Source organism: Mus pahari, chromosome 23 (genome assembly GCF_900095145.1).
Source record: "Mus pahari chromosome 23, PAHARI_EIJ_v1.1, whole genome shotgun sequence".
Lineage (NCBI taxonomy): Eukaryota > Metazoa > Chordata > Mammalia > Rodentia > Muridae > Mus > Mus pahari.
Genome location: NC_034612.1, coordinates 2,174,381 through 2,191,832, shown reverse-complemented (window position 1 = coordinate 2,191,832; position 17,452 = coordinate 2,174,381). Strand labels below are relative to the sequence as shown.

At 53.7% G+C, this 17,452-nt stretch overlaps 3 protein-coding genes across 5 annotated transcripts in view; 1 reads left to right on the top strand and 2 right to left on the bottom strand.

Moving 5' to 3' along the window:
• Hps4 (HPS4 biogenesis of lysosomal organelles complex 3 subunit 2) overlaps nt 1-2,003 on the bottom strand; it is a 36,649-nt gene extending 34,646 nt beyond the window's left edge. The window contains exons 1-3 of one of the 2 annotated variants that reach the window (XM_029533839.1): nt 1,940-2,003; nt 1,120-1,233; nt 223-730 (exon numbers count right to left, since the gene is read on the bottom strand). In XM_029533839.1, the coding sequence (XP_029389699.1) occupies nt 223-263 (41 nt within the window). In that variant the 5' untranslated portion in view covers nt 264-730; nt 1,120-1,233; nt 1,940-2,003. The remainder of the gene's footprint in view (nt 1-222; nt 731-1,119; nt 1,234-1,939) is intronic. The other variant, XM_021186806.2, reaches the window with a different exon arrangement.
• Nucleotides 2,004-2,073: 70 nt separating this feature from the next.
• On the top strand, nt 2,074-7,681 carry Srrd (SRR1 domain containing). Its single transcript, XM_021222551.2, is given in 8 exon segments — nt 2,074-2,228; nt 4,293-4,333; nt 5,212-5,438; nt 5,515-5,613; nt 6,609-6,763; nt 7,035-7,080; nt 7,345-7,641; nt 7,643-7,681. Coding segments are annotated over 8 exon segments (1,059 nt in total).
• Nucleotides 7,682-7,720: 39 nt separating this feature from the next.
• The window catches only part of Tfip11 (tuftelin interacting protein 11), an 11,405-nt gene continuing 1,673 nt past the window's right edge, over nt 7,721-17,452 (bottom strand). Inside the window, exons 1-13 of one of the 2 annotated variants that reach the window (XM_029533522.1) lie at nt 17,193-17,418; nt 16,685-16,905; nt 15,362-15,515; nt 14,975-15,131; nt 13,646-13,773; nt 12,880-13,032; nt 11,533-12,063; nt 11,343-11,449; nt 10,560-10,728; nt 10,002-10,245; nt 9,375-9,517; nt 8,893-9,058; nt 7,721-8,101 (exon numbers count right to left, since the gene is read on the bottom strand). In XM_029533522.1, the coding sequence (XP_029389382.1) occupies nt 7,746-8,101; nt 8,893-9,058; nt 9,375-9,517; nt 10,002-10,245; nt 10,560-10,728; nt 11,343-11,449; nt 11,533-12,063; nt 12,880-13,032; nt 13,646-13,773; nt 14,975-15,131; nt 15,362-15,515; nt 16,685-16,896 (2,520 nt within the window). In that variant the 5' untranslated portion in view covers nt 16,897-16,905; nt 17,193-17,418 and the 3' untranslated portion in view covers nt 7,721-7,745. Of the gene's footprint in view, nt 8,102-8,892; nt 9,059-9,374; nt 9,518-10,001; nt 10,246-10,559; nt 10,729-11,342; nt 11,450-11,532; nt 12,064-12,879; nt 13,033-13,645; nt 13,774-14,974; nt 15,132-15,361; nt 15,516-16,684; nt 16,906-17,192; nt 17,419-17,452 lie in introns of those variants that run through there. The other variant, XM_021222547.2, reaches the window with a different exon arrangement.

The window sequence follows — 17,452 nt, the reverse complement described above, 5'->3', positions numbered from 1 at the left end:
GCTGTGCCAGGGATCGAACCCAGGGCCTCTCAAGTGATAGGTGACCACTCTACCATGGGGCTATATCCAGCCCTAAACTTGCAAGGTTCAAACACATACGCTGTGGAAAAAAATGGCTTCCACATTTTATGCGGTTGCTCTAAGGAGAACAGTAAGACTAGCTGGCTGGGGATTCTGGTTCACCCAAACAGTCCTGGAAGCAGCGTGAGGCTGGACACTCACCAAGCTGCTGACTTTGTCTCTGGGGGAGTGGTGGTGGCCATTTACTCTCCAGATGGCTTCATTCTCTTCATCTGGTATTCTTCCTAGAAGCGCTTCTCTGTCCCCAACGGGTGTCCCCAGCCCAGTGACGCCAGGTGTGGTCCAGCCAGGTGGTTTCTGCCTCTTGCTCACTCTTGAATCAATATGAAAAGACAACTTCCCTTCCGGGCAGGTTCCTTTCCAGAAGCATCTCTGCACCGCTGACAAGTCCAGGAGGAAACGGACTGGAGGTGGACTAGATTAACTCAGCCATCTGTGATCTGCTTTCAGGAGCATCTGTACGGCTGTCTACACTGGGATCTGTTCCAACTCCCCCCCAGGGAGCTCCGCAGCAAGGAGAAGCATGTTGGATGGGCGGGGGCAGCTTCTGATAGGATCTCTGACTTTGTGTACAGTTCAAAGCCACTCATTGAGTTCCTTCAAAAGGTCCAAAGTTTCCAGTTCACACATACACACCAGTATCTCGGCTCTGAGGAAAAACAAAGAATCAATTCTTTCAGAAACCCCATGACCACGCATGTGACCCACAAGGTTCAATAAACACTTGATTTCAAAACCGCCTTCAAAGCTTGTGTTTCAGAATAAAAAGAGCTCCGGTAGCAGATACTTCAAAGACCCCCCCCCCTTTTTTTTTTCCAGCAGAAAATAGCTTTGCAGAAGGGAAACCAGACAATGTAGAAGGAGCTGGGTGTAAGGAACCACACAAATCAAATGATCCCTAAATTAAGGAACTGGCACTCGGGAGCCTAATCAGAATGTGCGCAGCCCTTCAGAGTGCAAGAGAGAACTTTGACAGAGGGGAAGACAACTCGGTGTATCATGGACTACTCTGCCAGAAAGAACCTTGGCCTCACTTACTCTGACTCTACGCTCCTCCAAGGGAACTGTCCAGAAACAGGTGGTACCGGCGTTAAAATTACTATCCACGAGGCTGAAATTTTCTGACAATAATGTTTCACTGTGTGGATAACACTGGTAGGAAACACGAAAATAATTTAATCCTTTCCCTTGACAAGCCTTCGGTCATTTTCAACTATAGTCCTAATCACACTTTTCTGGTTAATTCCTTCAGGGACAGGGTCTCCAAAGCTGGCCACAATCTGCCATCTGTGGAAACACAGTGCGTTTAGGTCTCTTAGGGAGGGAGCCAGGCATGGTAGCTCAGGCCTTATTTATCCCAGCGCATTGGAAGTAGAGACAGGCAGATTGCTGAGTTTCAAGCAAGCTATGGGTACATAGCAGGACCCTCTCTTTAAAAGCAAGAAAACTCATTTAGAAAGAAGGAAGTGCCCGAGGGGCATCCCGAAAAGGCCTCTTAAATATCTGTCAACTCAACTACACACACCTCGTTCTGCAATGAGCACAGGGCGAGCACTGTGCAGGGCATGTCAGTTCCTGGAACCCACCCCTCCCGTTCCCCGAGGTCTGGTCGGAGGACCTGGCAGCGAGTTCTCAAAAGTCCCGATGAGGTCAGTGATTGTGTAAGGGACCCGAAGAGGCCATGGCACCCTATGGGGAGAGCGGGAGGACGGTGCGGGTGCGCGCGGGGACAGCGGGAAAGTCCCACGCTGGCCAGGAGCCCAAACCCTGCGGCCCGATCGCGCGGGTCTCACGCCCGCCCGCCCGCCCACCGGGAGCCCGGACTCCGTCTGACCGCCCGCGGGACAGCCCCCGATACCTGCGCCCGCCCGGCGGCCCCGCGATCACGCGCGGACGCACCTCCCACCGGTGGGGGCTTGGCGATGACGTGCGGTGTGACGCGGGCCTTTGACGTCGGCGGCCGCCCCGGCGCGCGCTGGTGACGCCAGCGGCATGGCGGCGGCGGTGGCGGCTCCGGAGCCCTGGAGCGCAGTGGCTCCGCGGAGGAGGAAGCGCGCGGCGGGGAGACGGCCGCGGAGGGGCGAAGGACCCCGGGCCGAGCCGGAGGCGGACGGGGAGGCGGTGCTGCGCCGCCTGCGGGAGGCCGAGTGAGTGCAGCGCCGAGAGGCTACTCCAGCCTCAGTCTCGCTAACCTGGAAGTGGGTGTGCCAACCCGCTGGGGAAGGCTGTGTGGGGAAGGCAAGCTCTCAGTAAAGCTGCCATCCCCATCGCTGCGGTTACGGCAGCTTGCCATCCTGTGTCCCCGTCTGCCACCTTTGAGATGGGGGTTTAAGCATTAAGTAGCGTCCTGGCACCTGATGAGCGCGAGGTGGGGGAGGAGGGTGTCACAGCGCGCGTGCGTGGTGCTCAGAAGCCGACTCCTTTCACTGCCTAAGGTTAGGACAATCAAACTCAGATGTGAGGCTGGGTGGCACAAGGTCCTTTACCCTATAAGTCATCAGCTCTGGATTTGGAGGCAAGATCTCGTACTGTAGCTTAGGCTAGCCCAGCAGCCCTGGGACTGGAGGAGATCCCGCCTTTGCCTCTCCTAATGCTAGGATTACACATTTCGGTGGGCCACACGCCGCATTGGTTATTATCCGTATCGTAAATCGAGGTTGCAGGGCTGGTGAGATGGCTCAGCGGGTAAGAGTACCCGACTGCTCTTCCAAAGGTCCTGAGTTCAAAATCCCAGCAACCACATGGTGGCTCACAACCATCCTAACAAGATCTGACTCCCTCTTCTGGAGTGTCTGAAGACAGCTACAGTGTACTTACATATAATAAATAAATAAATCTTTAAAAAAAAAATAGAGGTTGCAGCAAACACAGGTGTCAACATTTGCCTCACTGGGATCCTGGGCACTCCGAGAGACACATAAAGATCATTGTTTCAGGCCCAGGCCTTGGTGACTTCAAACCCCATGCTTCCACCTAATCATTATCATGGACTCTACTACGTTATATCCATCTCCCCACCCCACCGCTTGGTCTGTAACTTCTTATAGGGCACATAGATGGTGCCCACCATATGCAGGCTACACCATGTTATTGCATTTTCTAGTTCTGGTCTTGCAAAGCTAAGTGTTGGTACAAATGTTGGTAGCCTTTCGGATGGGTCAGAAGGGCTGCGATGAGGGGGGCAACTTACATTTAGAAAGCAGTGGTGACCCAGAAGTTACTTCTGAACATAAATTACTGGCGGTGCAGCTGAGAGGACAGATGGAAGCAAGCAGCGCCTTAAAGGTTAGCAAGACCTAAGTGTCTGGGACCTGGACTCTCCAGGCACACACCAGATAGTCATTGTTTCCTCAGCTGCTTCAGAACCTCCCAGAGTGCCCTGCTTCTCCCAGCATCCTTCCAGGGGTGTGGTCATCACTCTGCAGCATAGAGAATCTGATCCAGGACTACCTAGAATATTACAAAGTACTTCCCTTAGAGAATGTAGGTCGCCTGGGGGCAGTTCCTCTCCTCTGTGTCCCTAAACATTGCCTCTGGCATATTTAAATTCACTGTTGATTATTCTGCCTTAGGCTGTGGAAACCAGCTGACCGTCCCTTGGACTTTCTCTTTGACTTTCCTTTTACAGTTATTTATAGTGGGGAAGCTATTGGGTTCCTGCTGAGTAGCTCATTCATTCCCCCTGTTACTCTTCAGTCTTGAGAGGACATTCCCATCATAAAAGCTAAGTCCCGGGGCTGGTGAGATGGCTCAGTGGGTAAGAGCACCCGACTGCACTTCCGAAGGTCCGGAGTTCAAATCCCAGCAACCACATGGTAGCTTACAACCATCCAGAACAAGATCTGATGCCCTCTTCTGGAGTGTCTGAAGACAGCTACAGTGTACTTACATATAATGATTAAAAAATCTTAAAAAAAAAACAAAAAAAAAAAAACTTAAGTCCGAGGACTTCCAAATATTTATTGAACTGCATCTCTGCCAGGCCTAAGAAGCAGAATACACCCAGACCATCCCTTGGCCACCAGGGCCTCTTGATGGAGGTCCTGTTTATAAAAGGACCCAGTAATCTACATCCAGGCCATGGGAATGTCATTCAGTAAGGGCTGGCTGTGCATCGGAGGGTCCTCCATCCCCCGTGCATCTGGCTCATGGTCGGGGACTAAGATGGCCCAAAAGAGAAGGGTGATGAGCAGGCCATGTCTTCTCAACAGGGAGGACCTGCGGACCTCTGATTTCTGCAGTTCAGCACTGGGTAAGTAGGGGTGAGTAGGGGAGGTGTGGGAGTGGAGGGGGGGCCTGCCTGAAGGTAGGCAAAGGACACTCTTCATCCAAGGACAGTTTGCTTCAGTCTTGCTTGTGGTGGGTTCTGGTGCTGACTTTATCAGAGCTGTGTCTTTGGCACTGAACACTGCTGTGGAGGTGGTGGTGTGTGTATCCTGCAGTGTAGTTGCAAGCATTAAGTAAGGTGGGAAGTGCATGGCTCTCATAAGTGCATGGCTCTCATAAGTGCTATTAGTCATCAAGATGCGCAGATGTGTTCTCAATATGGTTTCTTCAGCATGGTCCTTAGGGATGAACAGGCCCTGTTACAGTGTATCACAGGGATGGACAGGTGGTGTTTACACTGTATCACAGGCTCCTGTTTCAATCACTCAGTTGAGCTTCACCTGTAGGCTGCAGCCCCCCCCCCCCCCAGAGTTGAGGTTGTTAAATGAAAGACAGCATCTACTTAAAAGTTTCTGGAACAGCCTTTCCTCACCTGGGGCACCTGTACAAAGATGGCTTTGCCACATCCGTGAACAAAACCAGCTTGCTTAGTGTTCTTTTCTTTAGGATGGTAACCTAAAAGGAAGGCCAGGGGGTGATGTGGGCAGCAGTTTTTTAACCTAGCCATTCAGTTGGCCTTTATAGAGGTCTTCAGCATTCAGAAGCACATCTCAGACACATGGCTTTAGATGAAAACATCTTGGGTTCTCAGATGTAGAGTTCAGGATCCGGTCTCTAGTGGCCTGCACACAGGTCTTGGGCAGCTTCACTCCGGGTGTGGAGAGCTGTTGGGCTTCTTTCCCAGTCCTGGCTCCAGGGAGCAGAGTATGTGACTTGACCACGTTTGGGGGAACGATCTTTCAGAAACCATCACCGAGTGTCTTAGGAAACAGCTGGAGCAACTGCAGCCCCTAACAGAAGCCCTTGGGAGGCTGTACCTTGGCCCAGCGTCACCTAGTGCGTCAGGGGAGCCCTTGGCCTCCAGCACCTCCCATGTGAAGTGTGTATGCTACGGTCTTGGGACCTTTGCCTCCTGCCCCACTGCTCGGATCCAGCTTGCTTTTATGCTTCTCCTTCTGGAGAAATGCCAGGTGAGCTTTGTCTTCTCCCACCCCTGGCAGATGGTGCATCCGTGCCCAGAACTGAAGTGCCCCTCTTCCCTTCCAGGTCCCCAGAAGTCACTGCTGGGTCTATGACCCTCTGTTCAGTCAGACTGAGGTTTCCGTCCTCACCTCCCTCGGTGTGACTGTCCTCAGTGAGAATGAGGTAGGTGCCTTCATCTCCTCCAGACCACTCACTTCTGCTAGCAGACAGGCTTTCTGTGACTTGGCGCCCCACTGGCCCTGGCATGCTGGCCTCCCTAGAGCCCAGTAGTCACTCCCATTTTAGACTGTTATACCGTGGAAACTTGAATCAGCAGCATGAACTAATGTGTTAGGCTTGCAAAACCCTAACACATTAGCCCAGAGCCTGGAGAGATGGCTCAGCTGTTAAAAGCACCGACGGCTCTTTCAGCGCAAGGTTCCCACGTAGAGGCTCACAGTCAGCTCTAACTCTAGTTCCAGAAGGCATCAGGCATGCATATGGAAAACTCATAAAAAATTAAAAACAGAAACACACACATGGGTAGAACCTTGTGGGTTCTGTCTGGGTTCTGTATGAGTTCTGAGAATCACTCAGGTTGGACTTGCCTGGTTAGGTGGTAAGTACATTTACCCTCCCCCGTTTTTAGGGTCTCTGTGGCCCAGAATGGTCTCAGCTTCATGATCCTGCTGCTTTGACCCTACAACACTCGCTTTTGAGTGCTGGCTCTATGCAGAGAAGAGCAGATAGGTGAGGCCTGAGGTCACCTATAACCTGTAGAGACCAAGATAGCAGCAAGGTTGGCCTGTGCACTGAGAGTCATCAGAAGGCTGTGTCCCAGACCGCAGGCAGATCCTGTGGAGGCAGCCATGGGACACCAACATGGGCTCCTGCCTGACAGGAGCTGCAGGGACAGGCGCAGAGCGGGTGTGGCCAGACAGCTGGTAGGTGACTGTGTCCCTGTTGTGGTGAGGATCCACAGTGAAGCAGGGTACCTGGAAGACCCAAAATGTAGGACATGGGGACAGTCATCACATGGAATACCTTCCTTTAGTCAGCATGGGTTCCGTGTGTCCCTTACAGACGTCCAGCGTACTTACACTTACTAATATAGCTGTGCCACAGAAGAGCTGGGCTTTGCCCGCCACTACTTAGCACCCATTCTGCTGATTCCACAGGAAGGCAAGCGCAGTGTCCAGGGCCAGCCCACTGTCTTCTACATGCCACACTGTGGAACGGCTCTATACAACAATCTGCTGTGGAGCAACTGGTCTGCGGACGCCCTGTCCAGGGCGGTCATCATTGGGAACAGTTTCCGAGGCCTTGAGGAAAGGTGAGCCAGCAGGAATGCCAGACCCCTCTTCCCTGTGAGGACCTGCATAAATGGTTTATAGGTCTGGCTTAAAGCACTTAAGGGATCTGCAGATGTCCCTCTTCTGAGGGCAGAGGTGTTTGGGCAGCCATGCTTTAAGTGCACAGACACTCCTGATCTGCTTCACAGTGCCTGCCTGTGCTGCCCTCTTGCATACCCCTTGTTTTACTGTTGAAAAAGAAAGCAAACACCCATACACTTCCTAAGTGTGTGTCTGTGTCTTTATTTGCAGGTTGTTGGCAAGGATTCTGCAGGAAAATTACCCCTACATTGCAAAGGTGTCTGATAGAATACCCGCGGCTGGGATGGGGGTGCAAAGCCACACTGTCCGTCCATGTTTCTAAGCACAACCAGCTGGTATCTCTCCTACCTTGTGCCTGTGGCCTTCATCCTTGGGGCGAGCCCAGCAGTCTCGCTGCCATGGGGCTGTAAAGTGCTGAAATACAAATCCCCATCCCTTATTTCTCAGAAGGACGGTGGGGTGGCCAGGTGAAGGAAGAGTGGGGCAAACCTAATGCCTGTGTCTGGACCTCTCCACTCAGATTCTGAAAGGCCTGGAGGAGGTCCCACTGCCGCAGACTCCCCAGTATACCGACACCTTTAATGACACATCTGTCCACTGGTTCCCACTATCGAAGCTGGAGGGATTGCCTGGGGACCTGTGGGCATCCCGGGAAGAGCCTGACTACCAGAACTGTGAGGACCTGGAGATCATCAGGAAACCCAGAGACCGCTCAGCTGGAGTAGCAGGACCATTCTCTCCTCCTGGGTCAGGGGCCACGGTGCACACCACACCTGATCCTTTGCCTGGCCAGGAATACAGGCCGACTGGGGACACTTGAGTCACATCCTGCCCTGGTGGCCTGGTCTCCCAAATAGAGACGTTTTTCATCAGCTTGGTTTACAGTGCTGTTTATTCACACCGGTCTGGAGTACCCGATGTCTACTTGGCCATGTCAATGAGGCTCTGCAGGGAGGTGGGCACCCAAGTCTTCTCGCCCTGAACAAACACCACACCCCGGTCAATGTAGATGACAATCCGGCCGAAGGTGTAGAGCTGCTTGCCCTCGTGCCGCTTGCCGATGACAGGCATGAACACGATGTTGTGCTCCTCTGCCTTGGTCTCAATGAGGTCCTTAAAGTTCATGGGAACAGAGCTGGCGGCCACGCCAATGCCCCTCTGTGCCATGTTCTCAGCCTCCCGGCGCTCCTGCATGGCCTCGTACTGGAAGTCCTTCCTACGCTCCGTGTGGGTGAGGTAGGCGATGTTCTCCCTCGCACCTGGCTGCATGTAGGCACCTGAGAGAAGGGAGGACAGTGAGGAGAGGTGACCCCAGGTATGCAGAACTCCAGGACAACATGCTGTGTGTGACATGCTGCTTGGGGAGTCAATACCACAAAACTGGTCTGGGAGCTAAGTAGCTAATATCAGGTATTGGAAGTGATTCTCTTAGTACCAAGAGATGTGGACAAGGGCTGAGCCTACACATGTGGCCCCCTAAAGTCACCATTTATGAGGTCACCTAGTAGTCTAACATGGCCTACACTCATTCTACTATCCCTTGCTACAGAGGCCCCTCTGTAGAACAGGAAATGGGGCTCACTGGTTGGGAGTATGTACGTTTGCAGAGAATCCAGTTTGATTGCCAGCTCCCACTTCACATGGCCCACAACTCTCTAACTCCAGGTCCATGATACCTTCTTATGGCCAACCACCAGGCACATACATAAACATAATTTAAACTTTTAATGGGAAATGCATTTGGGGAGCTAGAGCATGGTGACTGGAGGTTCACAGAGTGACCCAAATGCAAACTACTGTGGTGGTTTGAATATGCTTGGCCCAGAAGTGTGTCACTGTGGGCATGGGCTACAAGACCTTCCTCCTAGCTGCCTGAGTCAGTCAGTCTTCTGTTTGCCTTCAGAACCAGATGCAGAACTCGCAGCTCCTCCCGTGCCATGCCTACCAGGATGCTGCCGTGCTCCCACCTAGATAAAGGACTGAACCTCTGAACCTTGTCCTTTACAAGAGTTGCCTTGGTCCTGGTGACAGTCACAGCAATGACACCCTAGCTTAGACACCTACTCACCAACATTGGAGGACACAGCCCTGTTCATGATGTCCAGCGCTTCGTTGAACTTGTCCTTGACAGAAGGGTGGGCCAGCACCTGGTCTGAGAACATGGACTTCCAGCCCAGGTACCACTTGGTGATCTCCTCATAATTGGGACTGTTACTGAGCCAGGAGCACAGCACCTGCCCAAGGACAGGGGACACTGAGCTGAGTCACACGCTGGACCGTGGCAGGGAGACCAGAATCCCCAGGGATACTGCTGTGTTCAGTGTTGCACCTCCCAGCAGCCCACACTACAGGGCACATGGAGCTTCAGCATCTAGCAGTTACCCGGAGAATCAGGAGCCAGCCTGTGGCCTAAATGTGCTAAAGCCTTGACCTCCACATCCTGACAGGTTCTCTGGGCAGCTGAGCTGAGGCGATTCTTTGCCTGGACAGCAGAGGGCAGAGGACCCGGGCTTGCACCGCCACCCACTTCCCTCCTGGCCCACTGCTCACCTGAAGCCACTTGGGGAAGAAATGCTTCTCCAGCAGCCCCACCAGGCTGGAGCCCGAGATCATCCCCTCCCAGTCCATCACCCAGTAGAAGGCCTCCATGTGCTGCTGGTGGGGGTTGATGACGAGCTCCCCCAGGCACATGCCTGCAAGACAGATAGCAAGACACTCTTCAGTCCCCACCCACAGTGAATCCCGTGAGTCACAAGCACTGGAGAGGCCAGTGCCGGGGCTGGAGAGATGGCTCAGTAGTTAACAGCACTGACTGCTCTTCCAGAGGTCCTGAGTTCAGTTCCCAGCAACCACACGGTGGCTCACAACCCTCTGTAATGGGATCTGACGAGCCCTCTTCTGGTGTGTCTGAAGACAGTTACAGTGTTCTCACATTAAATAATTCTTTAAAAAAATAGGGGGGGACAGTGGCTTTCTGGTCCTGACATCCAAACCAGCCCTGTCAGGAAAACCACAAGGCACAGAGAGCCCACAGTCATGACTGCAGACCCCGTTCAAGCTGTGAAGGCACAGCAGGAAGGGCCTGGTTCCAGTCCTGTCCACCTCTGCCCTAAGTAGTGTGCAGCGTGGTGGACACTGAGTAGGCTGCACTTGGCCCACAAGTCCCCGTGTCCTTACCCAGCTTGGGCACGATGTTCCTGAGCATGAAGGCCTCCCAGGACCCAGGGGTGAGGACCTCTTTCCAGGGTTGCAGGATGAGCTTGGCTGAGGCGTCACTGGGGTGCCATTTCTGCAGCGCGCTGGACAGCTTGCTGCGGACAGGGGAGTAGAGCGGCTCCAGGCGGGCCTGCATGAGCGGCAGCCACGGGTGGATCCACGAGTGGATGGGGACGGTGTCTGTCAGGGGGTTCCAGTTGTCTACCTGCAGGATGAGTGGGTCACAGTCCTGTGTGTGTGTGTGTGCATAAGGGGGGGAGGAACCCCACTGTGGAGGTAAATAGGTATCCTGTACTCTAGGTTCCTCCACAGAAGGAAATTAAACACTCATGCCACCAACTCAAGCCTCAGCACAGCTCAAGGTTTAATAAACGCTCTGAGAAAGGCCATGCCCACTCGAGAGAGGTAGGCAAGGGGGCACCATGGAGAAGGCTACAACTAACACTGCAGGCCATGCTGACAGTTCAACCACAGGGCTCTTGTGCACAGATAAGAGACACTGTCAGAGCTCCGCCATACCTCCTTCTGCAGCTTAGGGAAGATAAGCTGGTCCAGGATATTGTCCAGGATCCACACAGGGATGATGTGTGCCCAGCTGTCCAGGAAGTCCACCATCGGCTCACAGTTCCGCGGCTGCCACTGAGCGACGACATTCCGAACAAAAGGCATCCAGACCTCCCACATGAGCCTGTGAGAGGCAAGGCAGCCTATGGTCAGCCACGCTGCTGCCTTCACAGTGCTCAAAGTGTGCCAGCCCACAGGTCCCCCCCACGGGAAACCTCAGGCAAGTGCCCACAGGGGCCCCTGTGATGTCTTGGCTCTCGGCCTTGGGCTCCTCAGTGGAGCCAGCACTGGCAGGACTGCTCAGGCCTATGTGGCTGACAGTGACAGCACAGGGTTAGCGGCTGCTTTCCCACCAGCAGCCTCACTTCACAACCTTTCCCAGCCAGGGTCACAACTTGAATGTCCCCTCCTGAGACACCTCTGTCCTCTCCACGCCTGGCTCATTCCTGGCTCTCACTAGTTCTTGGCACTGCCTTTTCCAGTCTGGGTGAAACCTGCTCATGGTCAGGGCAAGCCCAGCTCCTGGATGCTCGGGTGTCTCTCTCTCTCTGTCTCTCTCTCTCTCACACACGCACACACAAACACACACACACACGGGTGAGCACATCTCCAAACCCAGAGCAGAGCCAGGGTAGAGCAGAGTCAACAGGGTTAGAATGGCTGCCCCCAGCCTTCAGCACAACTCCTGCTCCTTGGAGGGGGAGGAGGCGAGGGGATACAGTGGGGCAGGGCCTGTACCTGTGGAAGGCGTCGGAGGACAGGTCCTGGCTGCTGTGAGACAGAAGCTGGTCATTCTCCAGGAGGCTCTTCCACTTGGAGATGATCTGGGTGCCATAGCTGCTGTCCTGCAGAACACTAGCATCGTCAGTCAGCCTTCCCACCTCAGTAGCCATGCCCCAGCCCAAGAGCAGGCTGCGCCCTAGCTCACCTCGAGGGGGTGCCAATCCTTGAAGTAGTCCTTCACGAGCGGGTAGACGATGGCCACAGCGAGGTCTGCACGGTCGGCCAGGCGGTACTCCTCATAGTACTTGTCCTGCAGTGTCTCAAAGATGCGGGCACACTCATCCAGCGTGAGGGGGTCGGCGCCATGGGGCTGCATGCGGCGCTCACACTCCTCCACCAGGGCCAGCACCTTGCTGAGGTTGGAAATGACACGCTCCTCATGCGCGAGAACCTCGGCCGTCTTCTCCAGCTCGTGCGACAGGCTGACCACCATGTCCCGCTCATACTGCAGCTGCCGGTCACTCTGGATGATCTCCTGCTCTGTGCGCTCAATGAGCAGCTGCAGGTTGTGCTCCAGCTCGGGCAGTGCAAAGCCCGGCATCTTGGCTTCCTTGCCGGTGGCTGTGGGGGGCAGCTGCGCCAGCAACGGCAGCCCTTCATCGGGCACACTGTGCTTGTGGCTGATTTGGCTGTAGCTGTAGTACACCTTCTGCTCCCGGCCCGTCATGTCGATCACCTTGGAGAGAGTCCGTTAGCACCTGCTAGCACCACTGAGCAGGGGAGATGGGACAGAGGCCAGGTGCCAAGTGCTCTGTGAATGGACAGAGCTGCCTACCACAGGCTTGAGCTGTCAGACCCACACCAACTTACACTAACCGGTGACAGGCAGCTGCCATCACTGCTGTCTAGCTACTCAGGAAGTGATAACACCACCATGTGTCCACCACAGAGAGGGTGGCCTTCCCCAAGATCCCAGCTACCCCACTTGATGGACAGCTATGACAGGCCTGACACCCGTGGGCCAGTCAGAACTGTGCATCAGAAATCCTTAAAGAGAAAAGTCTTGTTCCAGACCCATCGGCAGGCCTTCCCTTCCTGCTTATGGCACTCCCAGAAACCCTTGGTCTCAAACAGAGCAAAATTTCCCTACAAATGAATCTATGCCAAACCTACAGCAAAGCAAAGGAAGCTTCAGGCTGTGTAGAGGCTCCAGGGTTGAGAACTAAGCTTATCACAGTCGGCACGGGGAGGTGTCAGGTGTGAAAACCAGAGCCTGGCATGTGCCATGCTCAGCACTCACTCAGAGTACTTACCTTAGAAGTGTTATTGAATTCACTGGACATAAAGCACACCCACACACACTCACACAGGTACACACACCCACACATGCTCACACAGACAAATACAGACACACACAGAAACATGCCCACACATGCTCACATACACAGATACACACAGAGTCACCCCCTCCCCATACGCACATCCCAATAATCGCCTTATCAGACAAAGCCCTCAGAGGATAGACAGGGGGACAGATGTGAGGCCCTCATACCTTGACCTGAGACAGTTCCTTCTGAGGAGCTGTGAGCTTCTTGCTGACCCTGCCTTTGGCCTTCAGCTCCTCCACAGTCTTGTAAGAGTACTTTGGCTTCTTCTTGCTCCCACTGGGGTCTTTCCTCCACTGGCTCAGCTCCTTCTGAAACTCCTGAGGCAGAGGGATGCAGTCAATGACAACAGGAGGGGCCTGATGCACAGCAGCCAGGGCCAAGGTCTTTAGGACACCTGCAGCCACCAAGTACCACTTGACAGCATCCGTGTATACTAGCTGGATGCCAAAGGCGGGCCCAAGGGAAGGGACAGGCTCTTAGAACTTAGATATAGCATTGAGGATTAGAAAACACTGCCCCCACCTGGCAGAGCTCCACAAGAATGGCGAGCAGAGGGTAGCATGTGAGGATGCGCCCGCCCTACAGGTCAGGTCCAACCTGGCTGTCATTCTATTCTCATAGTGACCTAACCTGTCATTCTTTTCTTTCATGTATCTGGAGTTGCAGCTGTGCAGGAATCATGGCACGAGCTCTCCCGGGCCATCTCTGAGCTGAGAGAGCCTACCCTGCAGTCAGAGCGTCTCGGTCCCCACTCTGGCTCACTGCCTCACAGCTGCCCACCTCACATCCCTAGGTCCAAGACACCGTGAAGGCATCAGGTGAGCGATGAGCCCCAGCAGAGCCTGCCACGTAAGTGGGTGTGGGGACACGCAGAGGCCATCAGCACACGCGGCCCACGTGTAGAGCCGCCCACACAGAGGCCCTCTTTACCTCTTCTGCCTCCTCTTCCGAGTCGGCCACGGGGAAGTCCTGCAGAGACTGAGTGGTCCTTTCTGAGCCGTAGGCCCCCACGGCTCCCTTGCCTTTTCTCTGTTTGGCTTCAATGGGATTGATGATGCCTGAACAAGCACGTGAGAAAGACTTCAGAACCCGGCCAGCAGAGTGAGGACACAGGAAGAGAGCACTTCCTGCTCCTTACCAACAGGCATGCCTTCCCTGTGCTCACACGGCCACACACCCCGGGACTCAGCAACTGAGACCACCCCTGAGGAGTCAGCCCGACTGCGCTGGCCAGCACAGGCATCAGCAGCAGCCTGTGTGGCAAGCACAGTAACTCAGGGGGCTGAAGGGCAGCCGTGGCTGGGAAGGGGCCCACACTGCTTGCAGCTAACTTGTGTAATATGGCTGAGCCCCGGAAATAAACAGCATTCTCATGAGGATTGCTCCCCCTCCAGGTTTTCCTTCCACCTCAGCACTGTTGAAACCCCAGGGATGCTCTGCCATGCTCTTCCCAGCAAAATCCTCAGCACTACCTGAGCCGCAGTGGGTGGCCTGAGGTTTGGATTACAGAGGACACTTCGGATTGGACCCGTCAGGCTCAGAGGCTAAGTGCTTTGCTCCCTGTGGCTCTGAGCCAAGGTGGTGAGCTGTGTGTGCAAGGGCTGTTTCTCAGTGGGGCTGGTGGTGGTGGGAGCAATGTGGGTTCGGGTCAGCCAGCACCACAGGCATGTCTTCTGTCAGTGAAGGCCGCTGTGCGGTGCTGTGCTGTGCACCAGCCTGCCTGATGCTGAGCTGCAGACTAAGAAGAAAGCCCGCAGAAGCAGGGACTACGGAGCTGGCCTAACAGCCCAGGCAGGCTCACACAATGACCTCAGCTGGGCAGAGAGCAGGTCCAGGAGGCTGAGGACACTGTGTTTAGAAGAAAACGCTCTGCCACAAAGGCAGCTGTGAAGCAGCCAAACTACTGCCAGGGAAAATCTAGAGTTCTAGGTGAGACTGTCTGATTTAAAAATATTAGCAGTTACTTCTCTAGAGACATGGGCCAGGTTAAAACAGCTCTGTGTCTGCAGCCACTTTAGAACCTAGTGGTTTCCGTCCCACTTAACCAAGTATTTACTGAGTGTGGGTTCTGAGACGGTCAAGCATCCGGGGAGCACAAGGGCCCACACTGCCGAACCCAGCTGCAGAGTGACAGCTACTTTGGTTGGGTTTTGAGCTTAAGCATCCTTCGCAGAACCTGCCGCCCATATCTGACGAGCTTCCTACAGGGAAGAGGCAGGCAAGGCAAGCCTCCCCGAGCCTCCCCTCCACCACACTCACCCTGTGCGTTCTTCCCCAGGCCACGCCCCGGAACGTAGCCCATCTTCTGCAGCAGCTTCTGCCCGATCCCTTTTGTGTGTCTCTCCCAGCTGCCAAAGTCCATGAAGGACTTGGTTCCTCCTGCAAAGCCTTTCTGGCTGGGCTTAAAATTGCCACCCTGCAAAGAAGGCGAGACAAGTTTGGGTGAGAGAGAAAAACAGAACAACCCAAGGGAGCTCAAGCCTACAGCTACACTGCACTATGAAAAGCAGCATTGGGACCCAAACCACACACGGAGGACCCAAGAGGCAGCACATACAGGTGCTCACCAGGCTTCTCCCTGTGGAGGAAGCCACTGCACTGTGACCTCCAAGGGGTGCCACCAGGAGACTGTCCCACGAGGCCTACCGTCTTTAACTTCTTTGGTCCTAAATCCTTCGGAAAGTCTTCCTGCTTAACAGGCTTCTCTTCAGCATCAGAGTCCTCGGAGTCGGCTTCCTCAGCCGCCCCTTTCTTGAGCCCCGCACTGATGAAGTTGACGGGCGCAGAATAGTCTCGGGCCCTACAGACAGACACACAGCCTCAAGTCCGTAAGGAACGCTTCTGTAACACCCTGTCCTGGAAGCTGCTCACAAGAGAGTTCCTTAGAGAGAGAGGCCCTCAATAACCTTACATTTAACATTTTAAAAATATTATGTTTGTGTGTGTGTGTGTGTGTGTGTGTGTGTGTGTGGTTAACCACACAACACTGTGGGTACCCGATGAGCCAAAGCCTCGATTCCCTGAAGATGGACTTACTGACACTTGTGAGCTGCCTGAGGTGGGCACTGACGAGGAGCCACACTCAGGTCTGCAAGAGTAATCAAGTTCAATCTTAATTGCTACTGAGTCCTCTTCCGGCCCCATTTAACACTCATGGGGTCTGTTCCATTCAAACTGCAGCTGAAGATTTGCCACTCAACTCAGTAGAGTTGAGTATAAATTGAAATTAGGATGTAATAATCTCACTTCCCTTGGACGCTTTCAAACATGCCATTATCACTGTGTGCGAATAATTTGTAGAGCAGTTTGTCCCCTTCACCTTTCCTGTAGGAATCTGGTGTCTGAACTCAGCTAGCCAGGCGTGCGTGGCAACAACCTTTATCTCCAAGCCATCAAACTGGGCCCCTTTTACAACTGAAAAGACTGTTAGCTTAGTGTCTGCTTTAGAGTGGTACAGCACTTATCTAGCATGCCTATAAACACACACACACACTGCATTTTTTTGATACTATTTCAAGTATAAAACTCAGAATAACTCAGATTGATAAAAATCCTAAGTAAAATTAATTTTAAAATTCTGAGTGCAGTCAGGTGGGGGACACATGGTTTTTGTTTGTTTGTTTGTTTGTTTTCTTGTCTTGTGAGACAGCATCTTAATTTGGAGCCCAGGCTGCACCTCATTCTCCTGTGAACTTACTCACAGAGTTCCCTGCTCCCTAGTGCCCTGTGGGTGCTCCCTGACACAGCATGGTCCCTCCCACAGCTGCCATGCCTGTGGTGGGTCAGCACTTCCCTATCTATAAGTAGTCCTGATTCCATCATACAGTAACTGTTGAGGAGCTCTCGCCACCCCAGCTCAACAACACATTGCAAGATGCTGTAGCATCTGGACTCCACAAGGGCAGAAAACTCTTCTGGGGTGCCTGCCCGATCCTCCAGACCCAGGGCACGCAGCCCAGCACACAGTACCTTTTGCCTCCAAAGCTGGGCCTCTCCTCATCCGAGTCGCGCTCAGCCCACACCCCGTAGGTGGCCTCCTCCTTGGTCTGCCAATGGCGCTGCCGGTTGGGGTTGAACTCATTCTGGAGATCCCAGTCGGTGATCTCAAAGTTCTCACGCTCGTCATCATCGTCATCATCAAGGTGGCCTTCACCATCCCGGTACAAGTGGGATAGAGACATGGCCAGTCACTAGAGGTCGGGGACAAGAACAGCACTTTGAGAACCTGGGGCTAGCAGAAGATCCTCCAGAGTCAAAAAGCTATTAGCCTCATGATCCAACTCAATAAAGCAGTCATTAAACACAGGACAAAATGACCAGCTCCGTAAGGAGTGAGACAAGTCAGACCCAACCATCCACACCGTGTGATAACGCACAGAGCTTTGTCAGAGTCAATCACCATGCATGTGTGGGGTGGGGCCACAGACCAGCAGGCACATATGCCACAGAAAGGAAGCAAAGCTCTAAGTGTCATCACCTCAGAGACCAGGTTGGTCTTTCTGCTTCTCCAGGAAAGTCGTATCTAGCCAATTTGCAGTTCCAGGGAAACTTCAGAGCGTTTTCTGAAATACTGTTTCACAGGACTGAAGGAAAGTTTCCTCCCCTGGACGGCTTCTAAGGTACTGGGAGGTTGCAGTCTGTACTGGCTAGTTTTGTGTCAATTTGACACAGGCTGGAGTTATCACAGAGAAAGGAGCTTCAGTTGGGGAAATGCCTCCATGAGATCCAGCTGTAAGG